This window comes from Canis aureus, chromosome 12 (assembly GCF_053574225.1).
Source record: "Canis aureus isolate CA01 chromosome 12, VMU_Caureus_v.1.0, whole genome shotgun sequence".
In the NCBI taxonomy this organism is placed as follows: domain Eukaryota; kingdom Metazoa; phylum Chordata; class Mammalia; order Carnivora; family Canidae; genus Canis; species Canis aureus.
In genome coordinates, this window is record NC_135622.1 from 16,465,414 (window position 1) to 16,485,953 (window position 20,540).

A 20,540-nucleotide genomic window follows, 5' to 3' on the forward strand; every position below is an offset into this window, starting at 1 on the left:
TTCTGGGCTCTGTTGTGCCCAGGGAAGCCTCTTTTCTTCTCTCAGGCTGTAGTCCTGGACCGTTGTTTCAGGTGCCCTGCTTTGGCTCTGGTAGGGGTCAATCCCTCCACACTGGATGAGAAGGGCCAAGGGCCAAGTCTATGCCAACCAGGGCCAGTCTTTTCTGACTGTCCCATCCCTTGGGTACCTGGGATCCAAAATTCTCTGCCTAAATGTCCCAGCCTCTTCCAGGGCTGCATGAACCTCTTCTGCATCTATCCTGTCTGTGGTGAGCTCACCGAGGCCTCAGGGACAACCAAGGGCAGCTGTTTTTAGCAAGACTTTGGGTAGAATTTAGACAAGTGGGGATGAGGTGTTTGCTTGCTGCCTGCTGGGTGGAGTTGGGGGTGGGAAGCAAAGGTGGGAATGCAGGCAAACTGCCTCTGTTTATACTTTTGCAAACCTTACAGGCAAGTGTGGGCCTAGGGTCCATCTGGGACAGAAAAATACTACTCTTTCTTTTTACCAAGTCACTCCCTTCTCTACCCTTTCCTTCCTCTAGGGTGGATTAAAAGGCTTTTTGGGGAAAAACACACCAACCAATAAGTGAACAAAAAATAGTACTTCAAACTACACTACATGCAAACAGGCATAACCATGTGCCCAGAGACAGAGCACTCAGCAGACCACCCACCAACATACCTTTGGAAGAATACTTTAGAGGGATTTGGGGGACAGTTAGCTTCTGTAGGGGACAAACAGGGACTGACCGCCTGAGGCTGGTAGAGACAGAGGACATCTCGGAAGAGGAGACCATGGGAAGTGAGCCTTGCTGGCTCAATGGCAGCTGGCAGGTTGAAGGATTCTCCACTAGGGTAAGGGGTTTCCAAGCTGTTGTTTCCTGTAGAACCTTCTCTTCAAATGTAAGCTGGCTTGGAAACCCAGTGTGAGAAGAAAATGCTGTGGATCTATTCTAGCTGAAACAGGGCTGGGGACAAGGTGACGGTCCTGCTTGGGGACCTGTCCATCTGCTCCAGAGGAACAAGGTGAAAACTTCCAGATCTGGGAAGTGCACTGGATGAGGGGAGCACAGGTCATGGTGCATCAAGCTATTCCAGGCTGTGAGAGCAAGAGCTCAGGGTCAAGGCTGAGGCGAAAGGGACCAACGTTGGAAGCTGGGGATAGTCTCTATTCTCCTCAGTGCTAGAACACACTAGCAGTTACCATTATCTACTTTTAGATAACGTAAAAAGCTGCCTGTAATGTGCAAAGAACTCAGTGAAAGTTGGATGATTTCCATAGTGAGCGGGTAGGCCTGGATGTCCCTGGCCAGGTGTTCCATCTGGCCCCCCACTATGATTATCTTCTTCAGCCCTCCCACTGCTGGTTATGAAGCTGACATCACTCAGCTCAAACCTACCTTCTATACTCTGTGAGGCTGGGGCCGGGATGCTGCAAACCACAGCCAGCTCCAGCTTAGGCTCTGTCCGTAAGGGGCTGGGAGTGGGCTTGCTCCTTCCCTGCTGCTTCTTGTTCCTCTGAGTATCACTCCAGCAGTGACTCTTTACCTTGCTGTGATAGTTCCTTCCAATGGCAGTGTGTTCCAATTGCCAGTTGTTTCTATGCTTCCAGCACCAGCCTCAGAGATACTAGACAGTTGCCCCTCAGTGGGGGTCTGGGTCTCAGCTCTGCAGGCTCCTGTTCAAGCCTCTAATTGACTGGAACTCACATCTCCCTCCTTTGCTCCCCAGAAATGGAGCTGTTTCCTGCAGTCACTGCCCTTGTTTTTACCTTGATATTCTCTCTCTCTCTCTCTCTCTTTTTTTGCCTTTTCAGCCTCCCATACCTGCCTCACATGTTGCCTAGATTAAATTCCCTCTGTTAAAATAACTGCAGTGGCTCCTGTGTTCCTACTGCGACTGACTGGTACATGCTGTCAGAGGCATTGCTTGAGAGGCAGACCAGGGTGTAACCCCACCTGGCAGGGCTGCTTTGGGGGTGCCTGACCTTAGAAACTCTGCCAGCAGCTCCAACAAGTCAGCCTCTATGGTAAAGGAGCTCTGTGCACAGGAAAATTCTCCTCATCCAATGCAACATTTATAAACAAACTCATGCCAGAAGAGAGGGTTTAATTTAAGAAAGCCAGTAGGGACCCTAAATCTTTTCATCCCAATCAAAGCTGTCAAAGCCTGTTAGTGTCAGAGCTAGTCAGGTGGCCCCAAAGCTTCTGTCCACCCAGCAGCCATCCTGTCACCAAGGAAACCACACATCAGAGCAGAAAGCGATGAGCAGGGCCCCAAGGAACCCGCCTGAAACTCAATCCTCTGACATGTTGTCATTATCAGCACCACCAAAGTGCAGCATCTCCTGCAAGACTGATTCTTTGAAACTTCTTTGCCTCGATCCCCTGTCTTCTGTCTCCCAAATTGAGAATATCCCCACTTCTGAGAAAGATACATGCTTTGGGCATGACAGACAACAAAAAGAGTCCTTTGCTTCCTCAACAAAGAAAAGGCATATTGTCTCCTGTATTGACAACAGTACTAGGATGGTTGGGACATTCCCATCTACCTTCCCAGATGCACACGACTTCTGGTCATGGGGGCTCTGACTGGTGATCAGAAAGTCTGCCCCCGCTCCTGCATAGTGGTACCAGGACAGCACACTCCTTAATGATCCTTTCCTCTATTTGAATTCATGCTTGTTGTCACCACCCTGCAAATGACTAAACAAACCTCGCTTTTATCAGTGGCTGAAAACTTCAAATGTGGCAAGAGGATTTACTCACTCATCCAATCATACCATAAATATTTATTGAGCTCCTCCTGTGTGCCTGGCTCCAGGCTAGGCATTGAGGTTAATAACAACTTTTAAGTCATGGAGGAAGCCAAAAGACACTTAGGATGCTCAGAGAGGGGAGTTCTGAGAAGGGGGCTTCCGCTGTGTTCCAGGTATCCACTGCTATGTTACAAACCACCACGAAACTTAGTGGCTCAAACAATGACAGCAATTATTTTGCTCATGAACCTACCAATTTAGGCGGGGCCTGGTAGAGACAGTATTTCTTCGGTCTACTTAGCATCAGCTGGGGCTAGGTAAGGACTGTGTACAGTGGAGCCATTTCCATCTGCATGACTGGATATGTGAGCTTGAAACTCAGTGGAGAATATGGGGCTGGAAATATAAATAAATTTGGGAATCATCAGCATGTAGATGGTATTTAAAGCCATAGGTCTGGATGAGCTCACTTGGGGATCTAGAGTGAGCAAGAGTATGAAGATGTAGCCCTAGAAAGAATAGTCTGCAAAGGAGACTCGGGAGTCGCCAAAAAGATAAGAAGGAAGTCAGGGCATTGGATGTCACAGAAACAATGAGAGGAGGCTTGGAAAGAGTGATTTCAGACAGAAAGAATTGGTCTAAAGCTCCTCCAGGTCCGAATGTCTATGATTTTATGAATGTCTCAAATCCCCTCAAGCTGGGAAATTCTGTGACTCTATTGCATCTTTGAAAAAACAAACTTCCTGATGAAATTTTGGGTCTCTCCAAACACTACAAAAAATAATTCTTGACAGTGAGGAATTTTTGTATCTAGGCTTTAAAGTAATCATGGGTGAAGTCAAGCCAAGAAGAGAAATGAGGATCCCAGGAGGGAAGCTAGGGCATAAATGGAAGTGGCAAAATATGTGAAGTTATGTGACTTCTGATTTCAATAGAGCTGGTTTAATTGTGACAGACTCTCCAGGTGATTAGAAACAAATGGCAGCCCCTGTCTTTAGATAGGGACTCAATCCTTGTTTTCTCCCCTTTGGAGCACTCTCTGAATCTGCACTCTATGTGAAGGGTTGACTTGTTAGGTCGAAGCACTCCAAATTAGTGTCAGTGGAGTCATCTGAGGGTTCTTGGTTGGACCCTGGTCTGGGAGGGCAGTCTGGCAGTTGGATTGCTTCTGCTGGCTGGTGTGGGATTGTGTGAGATTTCACCAGAATGGCTCTGACACAGTGATTGAGGGTGACTCTCACATCAGACACTGTGACTTCAGTGTCCTGGGCTACTGATGATCCACTCACTTGTGGCCTTGAGCTGTGTGTATGAGCCCATGCCCCAGCTTTCACCCATCTGTGTTCCAGCATAGTGCCATCTCTGATTTATAGCACTCAAAGATATGGGATAGTAGCAGGCATCCTTTACTTTGCATCCTCCCTTGCCTCTTGGGGTTGTCACCCCCTGCACTCCTCAGGCTTCACATCGCCTACTAAGAAGGCCTTCAGCAGAGGCTATGCATATCTCCTCTGAGGGCTTTTAAGACTGTTGCTTTGCAATGCTGACAAGTTCTCCTACCTGATGTCCTCTTTTGCCTCCAATAATATGGTCATCAACTTGCTTTCCCAAGTCTGTCTTGAAGCAATGCCCAATAAGGAATGGAAATTCCCTATGTGAATAAGACTGTTTTTCCTGTTCTTTCCATGTCTTCTTGGTAGTGGTGTGTGGAAGTAGGGGTACAGGCAACACTGGAAGTGATCATATTCTAGAAAATGCAGTGATTATGGCCTAAAGAATTAAAGAGAATACATGATTTGGAGACATGTTTTTCTATTCTAACACTATAAAATGCCAATTGGATAATTTAACATAATCAGAAAATAGATTATCATTCATATGTTTCTGCATATTCTGGGTAAGTTTTACATTCTTGGTCATCATCAGTGAAGTACAGAGACAACCTTTGATAGAGTGATTGGAAGCCAGCATGCACAGCTGCCATGATAGATGCAGCAATGTCATAAGTAATGATGCAATCAGCATTAAATAAATGGTACTAGAGAACTGCAGAGGCACACACACACCAAAGCCCTCTGCAAACAAACAAAAAACCCAAGCCCAAAACCATCTTGTTTCAATACAAACAGATTTCAAAGCATGACACTGTGAGCAGTAATGGTGTTGCTGCCTTTTTCTTGCTGTGAGAGACAGAACATTAGCTAAAAGAGCAAGAAGAGATGTTTCCTGCATCTGAAAAGAAGTACTTGGTGCCTGGACTCTATAAAGAACCTTCATGTACAGTGATAGAACAATAAACAAATATATAAGTCCCTCTTCACTCCTGATGATTCTAAATCTTCATTGATAAATGTCAACATCTCACACAGGACCATGAACCTTGAAATACATTTTTCTTGAAATGCATTTTAAAATAAAATTGTTTAGATAGACGAGGACCTTGAAAAAAATACCTGTCCAGGGCTCTGCCCACCAGGGGTGCCCCTGGTCATTGGTGATCTTGAAAATGGTCTCAGTGGACCAGAGGTGATAAATACCTCATTGGAATAAGTGCAAGAGGGATTGAGAAGAGAAAAATTGGAGACAATGAATATAGATGAAGTTTTCAAAAGACTTGCTGTAAATAAGAGCAAAGAAATGAGCAGAAGTTAGAGGAGTGTATGTGGTAAACAGTCCGCTTTTTTTTTTTTTTTAAGGTGTATGCTGATAGACATGGTTCAGCAGAGGGAGGAAATGTTGATGCTGTAGGAGCGAGAGCAGTTTCCGTGAGTAGGCAAGAAGGGACGGAAGTCTAAGGAGAGAGGTCACGGGCTGGCCAAGGAGAGGGGCCCGGGCATTTCAGCCTGGTAGCAGGCAGGAAGGCGGAGTATGTGGGTGCAGGTGCTGCCAGGTGGGTAGGTGTGGTGGTGAGTGGGCGGAAGCTCTCATCTCAGTGCTTCTATTTTCTTCATGAAATAGGAAGCGAGGTCATCAGCAAAGAGGACGTGTGGATGGTGAGAAGGTGACACATGTGAGAGGAGAGGAGAGTGAGGAATTGCCATGTGGGGTGAGTAGGCCAGTGAGCAGGCCAGGGAAGTGGGTTGGGCAGCTGGCTGCCCCGATACCCACTTGAGACTGACCAGGCTAGTAAGACCGGTCAGTGGGGTTTTGTTAATTGATGTTGTTTTCTCTTTTCACGCAGCTGCACGGGTGTCAGTGTAGAACAGGCACACGATTCGATTTAACCAGGGTTAACATGATGTTATCAGTCCATTGCGTCTCAGCAACAAATCCATTCATTGTCTGTTGGTGATGTTGGAACATTTCTCCTTGGTCAGTTGATGGAACATTATGCTTCATCAGTAGAGGGCACTGGAGGAAAAGGGGGGCGTTTCCTGGTTCCAGGGCGCTTTTCTTGGAGCAGGCTTTTGTAGGGCACAGTGGCAGGCAGTGTGCAACGCTTCTTTAAAGGCATCTTCTCAAAGCATCCAGAAGGTATTTGCCAGCAAATCTTGTTAGCAGGTACCTCAATGACTTCACTGGTCAGTGAGTCATGGCTGTATCCTCTCCAACAAGGCTTTGATTTCAGCTCTGGTGGTAAGGGTGCTCCCCCATGTTCATTCCATCCTTTGTTTCCTGCCCCAGCCCTGGGGGTAGTGGCTGCTCCCAATCCATATACCTCTCTTCTTTAGACTTCTCTTTACTCCTTAATAGTCAATGCCTGTTATAGTCATTTTTAAAAAAGATTTTATTTACTTATTCATGAGAGACACACACAGAGAGGCAGAGACATAGATAGAGGGAGAAGCAGGCTCTCTGCAGGGAGCTTGATACAAGACTCGATCCCAGGACCCCGGGATCACAACCTGAGGCCAAAGGCAGACGTTTAACACTGAGCCACCCAGGTACCCCAGTTAGTAATTTTTTTATATTAAGCTTTCTTTTCCACTCTTTTCCTTGGTACAATCTTAGTTTCGGAAATAAAGAAGAACAACAAAAATATTCCAAGATTTCATTGTATTTTCAAAACTTTGAGTATTGCTCGTTTAATCCTTAGTTCCCAAGGAGATGATTGTCCTATAGGCAATAAGGGGAGTGCAGTAACAATGGTGGGGAGAAAGGCTGATCCACATGAGGACTTTGAGAGTGTTGGTATATCAGCGAAGGCCTTTAGTTCTGTTTACTTGAATAAATTGATAGAGATGATATTGATACTGGGGCTGGACCCTCAAACATTAGTGTATTAGTTTTCTGCCATAATAAAGTACCATAAACTGGATCTCGGGGCTATACCTCTGAAATCAATGGGTTGGGATGGTTGATTCAGTTGCCATTAACGATGCGTGTCCTCCTCAAATTTATATGTTGAAGCCCTAACTCCTATGAGACCTTCTTTGGAAATAGAGTCTTTAGAGAGGTGACTGTATTTAGAGATAGTGTCTTTAACAGAAGTAATTAAGGATAAATGAAGTCATAAGAATGGGGCCCTGGATCTGACAGGATTAGTGTCCTTATAAGGCAAAATACCAAGGAGCTCTCCCTCTCTATGCATGCACAAAGAAGAGGTCTTGTGCATACAAAGTGAAAAGGTGGCTGTCTATAAGCCAGCAAGAGAGTTCTCACTAGGAACCAAATCAACTGACACCTTGATTTTGGATTTCTCAGCCTCTAGAACCATGAGAAATAAATTTCTGTTGTTTATGCCACCCAATCTATGATATTTGGTTATAGCAGCCCAAGCAGACTAACACAATTCATTTAAATGATGTCTTTTCCACTAGAAGTCAATTTCTCCAATATTGTCTCTATTTCCTCAATATCACCAGTGTTTGGCATGGTGCCTCTCACATGGCGGACACTCAATAAATATTGCTGAATGAATGATTAGTAAAATCAATGAGATGAGAAGAGTCAATATCCTCATTTTATAGTGGAGAAAATGGACAGATATGAAAAGATACTTAATAATCACAACCCAGAGACACAAATGGTATTTTATTAACCAAAATTAACTAAAAGTGGGCCAAGATCAAAGAACATCTTCAGAAGTCAATTACATTAGGAGTTTTAGGAGTTGTTTTAGCTGGTTAGTGAAAGGGGTCAAATATGCTCTGAATTCACTCTCATATCCTTTCTCTAATCTGCATCAGAGATTTGCCAATCCATATCTGGTTCTTTCCCTATAAATCAATGCTCTCAGAGTGAGCAAACAGATACAAAGCTTAGAGGAATTTCATGACGAAGGCAATGTAGGGATATCAGAGGATGAGGATTTGGTCATCTCCCAAGATACCTCACACAGTGGTATACCCTCTGCCAATGGTCTGGTCTCCACCCTGCATGTTTAGAAATTGGATCTGTCAGCATACTGAATGTGGATCCATCTCATTGCTCTCTGATTAATTAAGCTCAGAGAGCAGATGCATGAAACCAGAATGTCTACTTACCAATTCACAAGAGGATTAGAACCACTTCTGTGTCTGGAATACTTGTCTTCACATGGCTGGCACATTCTTTCACTGAAGACAGACCTCCGAGGAAGGCAAATTATCAGAATGTTGCTTAGTGAGTGAGCATGGAATCCAAAAAGGGGAGCAATTTAGTTGATTCACATTGATATTGGCATTAAGCTGGGAAAGTTGGACACTGCCATTTTTTGCTATAGGAATGGCCATACCAATGGCACCAGAATATTCACAGCCATTAGCTGAGGGGCCATCTCTAGTGGGCATTTCCTAAAAGGGCTCTGCTGATGTTCAGAACACTGGCATGATACTCCTTTTTGTATGTTTTCATGGCCAACCAGCCATGCTTTGGTGGCCCTTTTAATCTTTCTCTCTGCTTAAACTTTCAGACTTATTCTGTCTCCTTAAGAGGATTTTGTATCTGTTCTGATCTGTTTCATATAGTTGTAGAACTTAATTCTCAGAGCGTGACTTTATTTCCTTAGTTTACACACACTTGAGGGAGGCTTCACCAAGTTCCTCGATAGCCACATAGGTATCTTCTATTCTTCTAGTCTTACCTTACTTCATTCAAAATATATATTTGAGGGCACTTATCAGGGACTTTTAATCCCATCTCTGTACTATGCCAAATTACTTTCTCCATTTAATTTTCATCTTAATTGCCACTTACTGATCTATTAATTGGCTCATTGTTTATTTTTTCCTAGGCACAAGATTACATAATAATAGTGTAAATGGCAGTAAAGGCAATCCTGAGGCAGAGTGCTTTTCTTTCCATAATGGTAAATCCCTACTAAAGTCACCTTTATGTTATACAGAAAATACACAAACAAATGGTTATGGTTTATTTCCAAAAAGCTTTACAAAAAAAAAAAAAAAAAGGTGGCAGGCTGGACATGGCCCACATTCTACAGTTTGCTGGGCTTTCAATTTTATTATCAGCTGGGCCCAGGAAGGCACATGGGTTCACAATCTTTAGTTTAGTGGAGACAAACCTTATAGATGCAGGTGGCATAGTTATGTACAGGTGCTATTTGTGTAGATTTTCAACTGTGCAGGGGTGTTGGTGCTTCTAACCCCCACATTGTTCAAGGGTCAACTGTACGAGAAAGCCTTGGTGGATATTTTCAAATAACAATTCTCTCTCCAGGTGGTGACATTCTTCCTTAGGCGATGGCAATTCCAGATGAGCCAGTTAATGATTCATTCATTCATGAAATATCTTTCAAGCACCTACTAAATGTCAAGTACTGTACCGAAGACTCAATGAACAAAAGTAGACAGAGGCACTCCCCTAATGAGCTTACAGTCTAGGGAGTGTGGGGGAAAAGAAGAGTCAAACACTGATCAAATGATCACACAGGTAAATGAAGGATTGAAAACTGTGAACAATACTATGAAGGACAGGTGTTCAGTGGTATGGATAACTTAACCTCTTCTGCGGGAGGGTGAGTTGGTGGGGGAAGGCTTTTGCAATTTGAAGGAAGGTGAGAAAAGTTTTCCTGGCAGAACTGCTATAGATCTGGGAACAAAATCTGTGGCTTGAGTACACAGAGGAAGTGATGTGGTATGAAATGGGACTCAGAGGTTAAAAGGAGTCCAATTACGGAGTGTTTTATAGACTGCATTGGGTTATCATTTCAATCAAAGTTGGAGGGGGAAGATTGGGAACCACTGTTTGAACAATTTCTTTAAACACTAAGTTAAGAGTAAAGTTTTCCTTTGTACCTTTTTAAGACTTGAAAAACTTTTCCTTTTATTTCTCCCTTCTTTTTTCTCCCATATGTTTTTACTTTACTTTCCGAGGAGTTGGCTTTTGAGTACTTAAGCAATTCTTGCATCCCAAGGTTTCTTTGGCCAAGTTCACAATACTTTTTTCTTTCTCCTTATTTGTCCTTTTAAACAGTCTGATGGTTATTTATTTATTTATTTTTACCTTACCATGCCCTCTGTTTTCCCTATAGTTTAACATTTGATCCTACAAATATGTGTGGGTGTGTGCATATATGGATGCATACATAGACACACATAAATATATAAAAATATGTATATATTACATATGTATATTGCATATGTTAAAGCAACCAGATTAGGCCTAAGATGGAGTTGCTTATGATAAGCCCCATGTCAGCAAACCAAAACTTAACTAGTTTCTGTGCTCAGTTGTTCTAGAAAAGGAGGGCTTCGATCAACCAGTCAATGCTTGCCTGGTCAGTATAAGTTACCTAACCAGGCTCTAAGAGCTTTCTTTGCTCTGTATAGGGAAACTACCCTGGCTTTAACCAATCAGCAAATGTTCAGTATAACTTCTTAATTCCTGCTTACTTTGGTCTATAGAAATCTCTTGCCTTGTATAGCTTTTCAGAGCAGCTCTCCATCTGCTAGGTTGGTTGCTACCCAATTCATGAATTGCTGAATAAAGTCAATGAGATCTTTAGTATTTACTTAGTTGAATCCTGCTCTTTAACACACTGTTAAAAACAAGACAACAGGCTCCAAATGGAGTCACCTAATGCTAAGCCCTGTATCATCAAACCAAGACACTTTTGGCTCTCCCAGAAATGGAATATTAGTTGATCAGGAATCGCCTGATCAACATTAGTAAGCAATGGCCTGTGGCCTGTTAGATCCAGCCATTTCCTAAAAGAAAGTAACTGTGCAATAACCAATCAGCTTTTGTGCCTAGTTCCTTCCTTATTCCTGCTCCCTTCCACCTGTAAATTTCCATTTTGCATAGCTCCTCTGAGCTCTCTTCTATCTGCTGGGTTGGATGTTGCCCAATTCATGAAGTGTTATATAAAGCCAATGAGATCTTTGAAATTTATTCAGCTGAATTTTAACAACATACAACACACATGCAATTATTTAAAAAAGATGATTTAGAAATGAAGTGCATTTCCACCAAACACATATTTAATGGATAGAACTCTTATTCCAGGAGGGGAGATGGTACTTGTCTTTAATCATTAGTTTATTACATAAAATGTTATTACACAATGCATCCTTTTTGCATTAATTTTCTTTTTGTAGCCTTTATTTTTTATTTTTTTTTAAAGATTTTATTTATTTATTCATGAGAGATAGAGAGAAAGGCAGAGACATAGGCAGAGGGAGAAGCAGGCTCCTCACAGGGAGCCTGATGTGGGACTCAATCCCAGGACCAGGATCACACCCTGAGCCAAAGGCAGACGCTCAACCGCTGAGCCACCCAGGCATCCCTATTTAAAAAAGATGATTTAGAAATGAAGTGCATTTCCACCAAACACATATTTAATGGATAGAACTCTTATTCCTGGAGGGGAGATGGTACTTGTCTTTAATCATTGGTTTATTACATAAAATGTTATTACACAATGCATCCTTTTTGCATTAATTTTCTTTTTGTAGCCTTTAAAGATAATTTTAGCCTTTCATTATATATGGATTGATATGCAAACCTGTGTGTGTGTGTGGGGAGGGGTTGATACCTATCTTCCTGTTTCCTCTGCCTTTTGACCAAATTCAGACAGTCAAACATGATTACCCCCCCTTTTTTTTTTAAGATTTTATTTATTCATGAGAGACAGAGAGAGAGAGAGAGAGACAGAGAGAGGCACAGAGACACAGGCAGAGGGAGAAGCAGGCTCCACGCAGGGAGCCTGATGTGGGACTCAGTCCCAGGAGTCCAGAATCACACCCTGCGCCGAAGGCAGGTGCTAAACCGCTGAGCCACCCAGGGATCCCCTGATTACCCCTTTTAACACGACTTCATGCCTTTTCAATGCTCATAGTCAAGAACTCTGGTGTGGTCTAAATAAACCTCTTCCTATTAGTCATAGTAAAACCAGGGAAAGGAGGATGGAGCTGGGTCAAGTGGTAAAATACACAACTGATGAGGGAAAAAAAAATAGGAACTGGGAAGAGAAAAGAGAGGGGAAGAGGAGCAAGTGTAAGATCGGTAGGGAAAATGTGGATAACAGAGAAAACTGGGAAGAAAGAGAGGCTGAAGAGCCAATTTGACTCAACCTCTCAGGAAGTCTGAACAAATTCCTGTTCCTAGTGTTCATTTATTGTGCTAATTCAGAAATTAGGCAGCCATTAGTACTTAACTATTTCGACATTGTTAGAATATTGCTCCATGAAGTGTTCCATTGTAAGGGGACACAAGAATCTGGCTGTGCTGTTATCAGTTTTGTGTGGAGCTTTCCCTGTGCAGGAGTGTCCACAAATGTAATCTGATGGTGGACTCAGGAAGGAGGCCCTAAAGGAGGCTGTAGTGAAGTTTTCAGTGACACAGCCCCCTTTCTGAAGGTTTTAATTTTGGCCAAGCCTCTTGTTCTGCTCTAGGGGAGCCTCGGCTAAAGAATTCATGTAGAGTTTACTACCTCATTGATGAATGGAAATAGTACATATTATCTAATTCAACCTCTTCTTGGCTTTACTACATTCTGTTGTGGGTAAGTTAACCACTTTGTGTCTGAACTTCGATTTACGTAAAAGTTAAAATATTACCTACTTCGAAAAGGGTATTACGAGAATTGTTACTCAATACATACATAAACGTAAAGCACTTTGAACCATGCACATAGTAGATGCTAAAAAATGCGAGCTGTTAGAACTGACTTAGATGAAAAGTGTTGTTGCAAATATGAACTGTTCCTCTGGGCTGGCAGATTTCAAACTTTGGTGTGGGGACTAACTCGGGGTGGTGTGTTTTGGAGACCCTTTTCAGGTGTCTGTGCAGTCAAGACTATTTTCTTCACAATACTCGGAGGTTATTTGGCCTTTTCATTCTCATTTTCTCAAGAAGATGCAGGAGTTTCCAGATCTATGTGACAAGCGTTGACATACAGAAGCAGCTAGAGAATCCCAACTGTCTTCTATCAAACCCAAATATTAAAGGAGAATGTCCTCATCAAACTTTTTTTTTTTTGAAAACTTGTAAAAATGTCATTTACGGGGATCCCTGGGTAGCGCAGCGGTTTGGCGCCTGCCTTTGGCCGGGGGCGCGATCCTGGAGACCCGGGACGACCCGTCCCACGTCGGGCTCCCGGTGCATGGAGCCTGCTTCTCCCTCTGCCTCTCTCTCTATTATAAAAAAAAAAAAAATTAAAAATGTCATTTACGTTAACGTGTATTAGTTACCGTAAATAAAATTCTGAAATTTCTAATTTCAAATACAACGAATGTCGATATAACCTACAGAAACAAAAGCCCTGTGGGGTCCTCAGTAATCTCTAAGAGCGTAAAGGGAGCCTGCGAACGAGAAGATTGAGAGACCACGCTCTGGTGCAACTGAACACGCGTGCACGGCTCGCGATCGCCACTACTGCATCCCTTCCAGCCTCTTTTCTTGTCGGGGCTGAAATTCTTCCATTTCTTCCTGCCAAAGTCCTACCTCCTTCTAGGGCACCTTGTTCTCTTGGACACTGGCCCCGATGTCGCGCCCTGCTCGGTGCCCTCTTTCCCGCACGAGCGACCCCCGGACAGGCACCTGCCCTTCCCAGTCTCGGCCATCACTCAGTTTTATTCCCCGACTGAGACTCTCTTGCAGGTCGGGTCTTCTCCAGACCGAGGAGCTCCTTCCGGCACCAGCTCGGCTCAACCGTATTGAGCCACTACGGGACGGACCGGGCCTGGCCCTGACTAGGCCCGACGGGGCGCCGGGACCCGGAAGCGAGCCCCGGCGAGCACAGCCGCGGCGAACCGCCAGCGCCGAGACAGCGGCCACGCCCAGCGCCGCTCCCCGCCCACCGGAGTCCCGGGAGCTGCCAGCCGCGTAAGGGGCGGAGCCACGCGCCCACAGGGGGCGTGGCCTCCAGCGCGCGCGGGAAAGGGGCCGGCGTCGCATGCGCGCGCACAGTTGGCGGCCGCGCGCAGCACGCTCGGGGCCGGGATGGCGGCGGCGGCTGGAAGCGGGACGCCCCGGGAGGAGGAGGGGCCCAGTGGGGAGGCGGCGGCCCCGCAGCCGCAAGCCCCGACGAGTGCGCCCGGGGCTCGTCTCTCGAGGCTGCCTTTAGCGCGAGTGAAGGCTCTGGTGAAGGCGGACCCTGACGTGACCCTCGCGGGACAGGAAGCCATCTTCATTCTGGCACGAGCCGCGGTGCGGCGAGAGCGTCAGGGCCCCCCGGCGTGGCGGGGCGGGGAGGTGGCGAGGGGCGGGGTCTCGGGAAGCTTCCGGGGGGCGGGGCCTAGCGACGTCAGGGGGAGGCGGGGGAGGAGGAGGTGTGGACCGGGTGTTCGCAGAGCGGAGGGAGGTGAGGGAGGTGCGGGGCCGACTTCTCCGACGGAAGTGTAGGCGAGAGGACGGGGTGAAGAGGCAGGCACCTACCTACAGTAGTTGTATTGATTGGCTAACACCTGCCTCTTCGTGAGGGATTTGGACGACTTTAAGTTGCGTTTCGAGTGTCTGGCACAACTTGTAGGAGTCTCAATGAGTGGGGTGGATTTTTTATAAGTGAGGGAGGAGGTACGTGGCCTGGCCTACCGAGGTAGGGGGAAAGGGAATCCTCCTGAAGTCTAGGACTGAGAACCTCTCTGTGCACCAGAGCACCCCTTACTCCCTTCCCACCACTCAAATCGAAGCGCTCACAAGAATGGTGCTAGAACCTATTGATTCAGTTCTCCTCGTTCGCTTCACAGGAACTATTTGTGGAGACCATTGCAAAAGATGCCTACTGCTGTGCCCAACAAGGAAAGAGGAAAACCCTCCAGCGGAGAGATTTGGGTAGACTGTCAAACTCTGGTATTTTGGTGTCTGGGAGCAAAGAAGGGAGGGCTGGGGGAGGCTTCCCTCTCATTGGTGGATAAGCCATCACTGTAAGATGAGAGGTGCCACAGGGTCTCCCTATGATGTTTCCTTTTGGACTGCCACAGTGATGGAAAGTCCTACCTTTAGAGTCCCTAAGCTGTGGCTGGAGAGGTGGTGGGGTAGGTAATGAAAGGAGTCTTTTTTTTTTTTTAATGAAAGGAGTCTAAGTGTTGCTAAAGCTGACTAGACCCCTTCATACCTTTTGCCATGTTGTACCAGGCTTGACACTTCTGTTCCCCTGAGAAACTGGGGGTTTGATTTCTGCCTCTTCGTAGTTGGTCACCCTTGTACATGTGAAAGATTTTGTATCCCTTAATCCCACTACTGTTTTGCCAGACTCTTTTTTTTATGACTTTCAGAGCAAAGAGGTGCCCCTGCTGAACAGGGTTTACCTAGAGTTTTCTTACTTTTGTAGAGAAACAGCTGATACGTAAGATTTGGTGGTAAGAGTAGAAATGGATTTCATGACAGCAAGGACAAATTTTATAAATGCCCTCATTTGCATAAAGTGTCATGCCCTTCGTTATGTAGTTGTGGTTTTTTTTTTAAAGAGTTTGATGTCCAAATGACCAGAGTTAGTCAAAGGTCCCTTTACCATGTGTTTCAGATAATGCAATAGAAGCTGTGGATGAATTTGCTTTTCTTGAAGGTGAGTTCTCTGTCGATGAGTAATCATTTCCACCTGTCTTTCCCATTCTAATGATCTGAGTTCAAAACCGTATAAAACTGCTACCTGCTTTAGGGGTAATTCTTTTCCCCTCCTTCCTATTAAGTTGAGAAAAACTAGTATCTTAAATCTAGTGAGATTTACCAATTCTCATTCTCTTGGGTAATTAGAACTTCTTCCTGAAAATTGCTAATTTTAAAAAAATGAGAGGGAATATAAAGACCCTAGAGAGTTAGGTGGATTGAGAAGTTTGATATCTACTTTGATCTCTATTCCTGTGTATAATCTTCCCCTTATCATGATGCTAGAGATCAGAAACAGTTGCCAACATTGCAAAAGCAAAGTGTTGCTTCTTGTTCTTTTTCCTTCAACAATCTGTATAACGTACTGATTTTTCCACTAGGAGATTATGTACTTGTCTCTGTTTTTAAGAATTTTGGATTAACTCATGTACTAAGTCTTGTCATTGCAGTAGAAAATATTTGAAATACCTTATTTTCTCTAATAATTCCTAAATCTGATCAGCTTATTCTTCCCTGCACATATTCTGATTGAGTATGTGAGAGCCACACACTTTCAGTTCATTCTCACCTTTACAATACCAGGGTGTTCTCATTATCTCCTTTGAGCCTCATTACCTTCAGAAATCTTTTCTGGATGTATTTATTTCACTATTTTTCTCTTTTGTTCTGCATCTGTATATTAGTCTAGGCTGCTCCCCTTTTGATACATTTTTTTAAAAATGTATTTTAAGATACATGGCTAGCTTCCCTGGCTGGCTTCAAGTCTAGATTTGAGTATTCTTTCAATGAAATTTTTTTAAGCATTTAAAAAAATTATTTGAGAGAGAGTGTGCTCCTGAGTGAGCATGAGGGGGGAGGGGCAGAGGGGCAGCGGGATAAGCAGCCCAGGACCCTGGGATCATGACCTGAGCCCAGGGCAGATGGCTTAACTGACTGAGCCACCCGAGTGCTCCAAGTATTCTTTCAAGGCAACTTCTTGTGACTGACTTCCATCAGTTCACCAAACATGTTCGGAGCCTACTTTACATTCTTATTTTTAATTACCAGCTTTTCAGAGAGTATATAATCAGATTTCTATTTTAAAGACATAACACTACAGACCTGTGGATAATGAATTGGAGGGTGCCAGGAATAGAAGTGGAGAGATCTTATGTAGTTTTCCACTCTAGTCTCTACCATGGCATAGTACTTAGCTTGGATTTTTAATATATGGTCATTTACTGAGTGGTGGATGTATTCCTTTTCATCTTTTTTTTTTTTTTTTAAAGATTTTTATTTATTTATTCATAGAGACACAGCTAGAGAGAGAGAGGCAGAGAGACACAGGCAGAGGGAGGAGCAGGCTCCATGCAGGGAGCCTGATGTGGGACTCGATCCCGATCCCGGGTCTCCAGGATCACGCCCTGAGCTGCAGGCGGCGCTAAACCGCTGCGCCACCAGGGCTGCCCCCTTTTCATCTTTTGATCCAATGTCAGTAATTGCATTCCTCTGCTCTGCCTACATTTGTAGATCTGAATTTTGGCCATTTTCGCTCTTGCGGATTCAGTCAGTATTATGTTATTTTGTACCAGGTATGATAAATGTTCTTGTGTCCTTAGATGTATATACTCTTAAGTAGAAAATTATTTTTTTCATTTTTAATCAAGGCAATATACTAATGACTTATAATGAAATGCAGCTGCTGCTCCACATTCTTGTTTCTGTCTTGTTTCTGTTTTTAGCTTTTCAGGTGGTTACTTACATTTCTAAGTAATATGCTTCATCCTTGATTTTTCAACTGCAGATAGTATCTATTAATTTCCTATTGTGATACATGAAGATTTAGGTAAACTATACAGCTCCATAAATCCCTACTTTCTGATTTTTTAAAGTGATATCATTTTTAGTTTCTTATTACTTTTATAGTTTATATAACATACTAAAATACCTATTTTTTTGGTTAACTCCCCACTTTGGAAAGGATGACTACTAGTGGACCTATCTTTTCCTTTCCCATTTTTTAGCCCACTCCTAACTCTCATTTGGTGTCCATCTATAATTGTATTTTGACATTATCAAGGTTGATAACATATTTTATTATCATAGTTAAATCTCCTATGATTTATATATATTGGTTGAGTGCAGTAGTTGAAAAACAGTACTGTGAACAGTTGTCTTCTACCTTTTCTGTCCTTTAATCTCTCATAGAGGTGCCTTCCCTGCAGGCAACTGTTAATTAGTCTCTTGTGTAATTTTCTGAATATTTTATGCAGATGAGTTTATATACATATGTTCTTTTCTAAACCTTTCCTTACGAACACAGATAACATATGTAAAGTCAATAAATAATAAAACGAACGCCATTGCAACTACCAGCTAGGTCAAGGGTTAGAATAGTGTCAGCCTCCAGAAACTCCTTATGTATTCCTTCTTCATGGTAGGTCTTTCTACCACCTTTCCTGAGGTAACAGTATCCTGACCTTTTGATAGTTATTTATTTGATATTCTTTATGGTTTTACCATATAAGCATGCATCCTTAAACAGTAGGATTTAGTATTGTATTTTTTGAACTTGTTTTCTTTAGGTTAACACATTTATGAGATCTGTCTTTGTGGTTGCACATATCTTTCTGTGTTGTATGGCATACCATTGTGTGACAGTAATACAATGGAACCATTTTAATGTGGATATTTGAATAACTTTTTTTTCTGTTATAAGCAATGTACTGTGAACATTCTTACACATATTTCTCTAGGGGTGTATATGTGGATAAAATTGCTGGAACATAGGATTTGTATATCTCCACCTTTTGTAGATTGTAGATATTACTGAACTCCTGAATACCTGATTCACATTTTTACCAAGAGTGTGTGATAATTTGCATTGCTCCTCATTCTCACCAATACTTGGTATTTGATTTTTGCCAATCTGGTAGAAATATTAATGATAATTGTGTAGTACTTTTAATTTGCATTGCCCTGATTACTGGTGACATCTTTGCATATGCTTGTCCATTTTCTGAGGTGGGGTGAAGTTTTATTTTTATCCTGGATATTTTGTCTTTTTCTGATTTATAACTATATCTGTAATTACATATCTGTATATATGTATATGCTTTTATTCTTTGTTTTTTTCTGAATGTGAATCAACATATGAGAAGCAGATATCTTTTCCTGGTTTATGACTTTTCACTCTTTATGGTGCCTTTTGATAAATTCTTTTTTTTTTTTTTAATAAGTTTTTTTTTTTTAATTTATTTATTCAGAGAGAGAGAGACTGAGAGGCAGAGACACAGGCAGAGGGAGAAGTGGGCTCCATGCAGGGAGCCTGACGCGGGACTCCATCCTGGGTCTCCAGGATCAGACCCCGGGCTGAAGGTGGCGCTAAACCGCTGCGCCACCGGGGGTGCTCTGGTAAACAAACTCTTAATTAAAGATAGTCAAATTATTTTTTCTTTATAGGTAATGCTGTATGTTTCCTGTTTAATTAGTTTTCTTCCCTACCCCAAGGGTAGGGAAGAAGTCATTCTCCTATATGTTAAAATTTTTATAGTCATTCTCCTATATGTTAAAGAAGTCATTCTCCTATATGTTAAAATTTTTATAGTTTTCTTGTCTTCCGTAAAACTAATTTGATTTTTTTGTGTATCAGACTGAGGTAAAAGTCTAATTTTTTTCTTATTATTCAGATAGCTGCTTTTCCATGTCATTTTCTCTGCTATGCTGCTTTTATTCTAGATCAAGGCTATTTCTGGGTTTTCTGTTATCCTCTTGATCTGTTGTGTCTATTCCCATGTTTGTACCACAGTGTATCAATTATGGTAACTTTATCTGAAAGAACAGATCTTCCTACCTTGTTCTTTAAGTGTCTATGCTGTTTTCTATTTTTTGCATTTTTATGTACATTTTAGAATCTGCTTGTCAAATTCCACAGAAAAAGGATATATATATATTTTAAGATTTTTATTTATTTATTCATGAGAGACCCACAGAGAGAGAGGCAGAGACATAGGCAGAGGGAGAAGCAGGCTCCCCGTAAGGAGCCTGATGTGGGACTCAATCCCAGGTCCCTGGGATCATACCCTGAGCCGAAGGCAGATGTTCAACCGCCAAGCTAACCAGGCACCCCAGAAAAAGGATATTGATTGGGATTGCATTGAATCTATAGATTACTTAGGGGGAGAAACAATATTTTTATAATAGTCTTCTAGTCCATGAACATAGTATATTTATCCATTTATTTAGATATTTAATTTTTTTAATAAAGTATTTTCTAGGATGAAATCTTGACATATTTTTTTAGGTGCTTTCCTCTTAATAATTTTTAAAAAATATTTTATTTATTAAAGCGAGAATGAGTGGGGGGGTGGTGGTAGAGGGAGAGGGAGAAGCAGGCTCCATGAAGGGAGCCCAATGGCGGGACTCAGTCCTGGAACCCAGGAATCATGCCCTGAGCTGAAGGCAGACACTCAACCACTGAGCCACCCATGTGTCCCAGATTGGAATTATTTCTCATTTGAATGGTAGAATTTACCAGTGAAGTCATCTGGGCTAGAATTTTCCTTGCAGGAAGATTTCTGATTGAATCCATTTTTCTTGGATGGTATTGAGACCATTCTGGTTTTATTTTATTTTTTGAGGCAGTCCTGGCCTGCTTTCCCCATAAGTTACAGTTTTTCTAGGAATTTTACATTTATCTAAATTATCAATTTTGTTGGCATAAAGTTTTTCATAGTATATAGCTGAACCTTTGAACAGCACAGGATTTTGTTTATTTATTTGTAATCTCTACATCAAGCGTGGGACTTGAAGTCATGAGCCCGAGATCAGGAGTCACATGCTTTTTCATCTGAGCCAGCCAGGTGCCCCAAGTGGGC

General features: G+C 42.9%; 1 protein-coding gene across 2 annotated transcripts in view; it reads left to right on the forward strand.

The window, feature by feature from the left end:
• Positions 1-14,035: 14,035 nt before the first annotated feature.
• Positions 14,036-20,540, forward strand: part of POLE4 (DNA polymerase epsilon 4, accessory subunit) — a 31,544-nt gene continuing 25,039 nt past the window's right edge. The window contains exons 1-3 of one of the 2 annotated variants that reach the window (XM_077843040.1): positions 14,036-14,286; positions 14,826-14,910; positions 15,602-15,643. In XM_077843040.1, coding sequence (XP_077699166.1) covers positions 14,080-14,286; positions 14,826-14,910; positions 15,602-15,643 — 334 coding nt within the window. In that variant the 5' untranslated portion in view covers positions 14,036-14,079. The remainder of the gene's footprint in view (positions 14,287-14,825; positions 14,911-15,601; positions 15,644-20,540) is intronic. The other variant, XM_077843039.1, reaches the window with a different exon arrangement.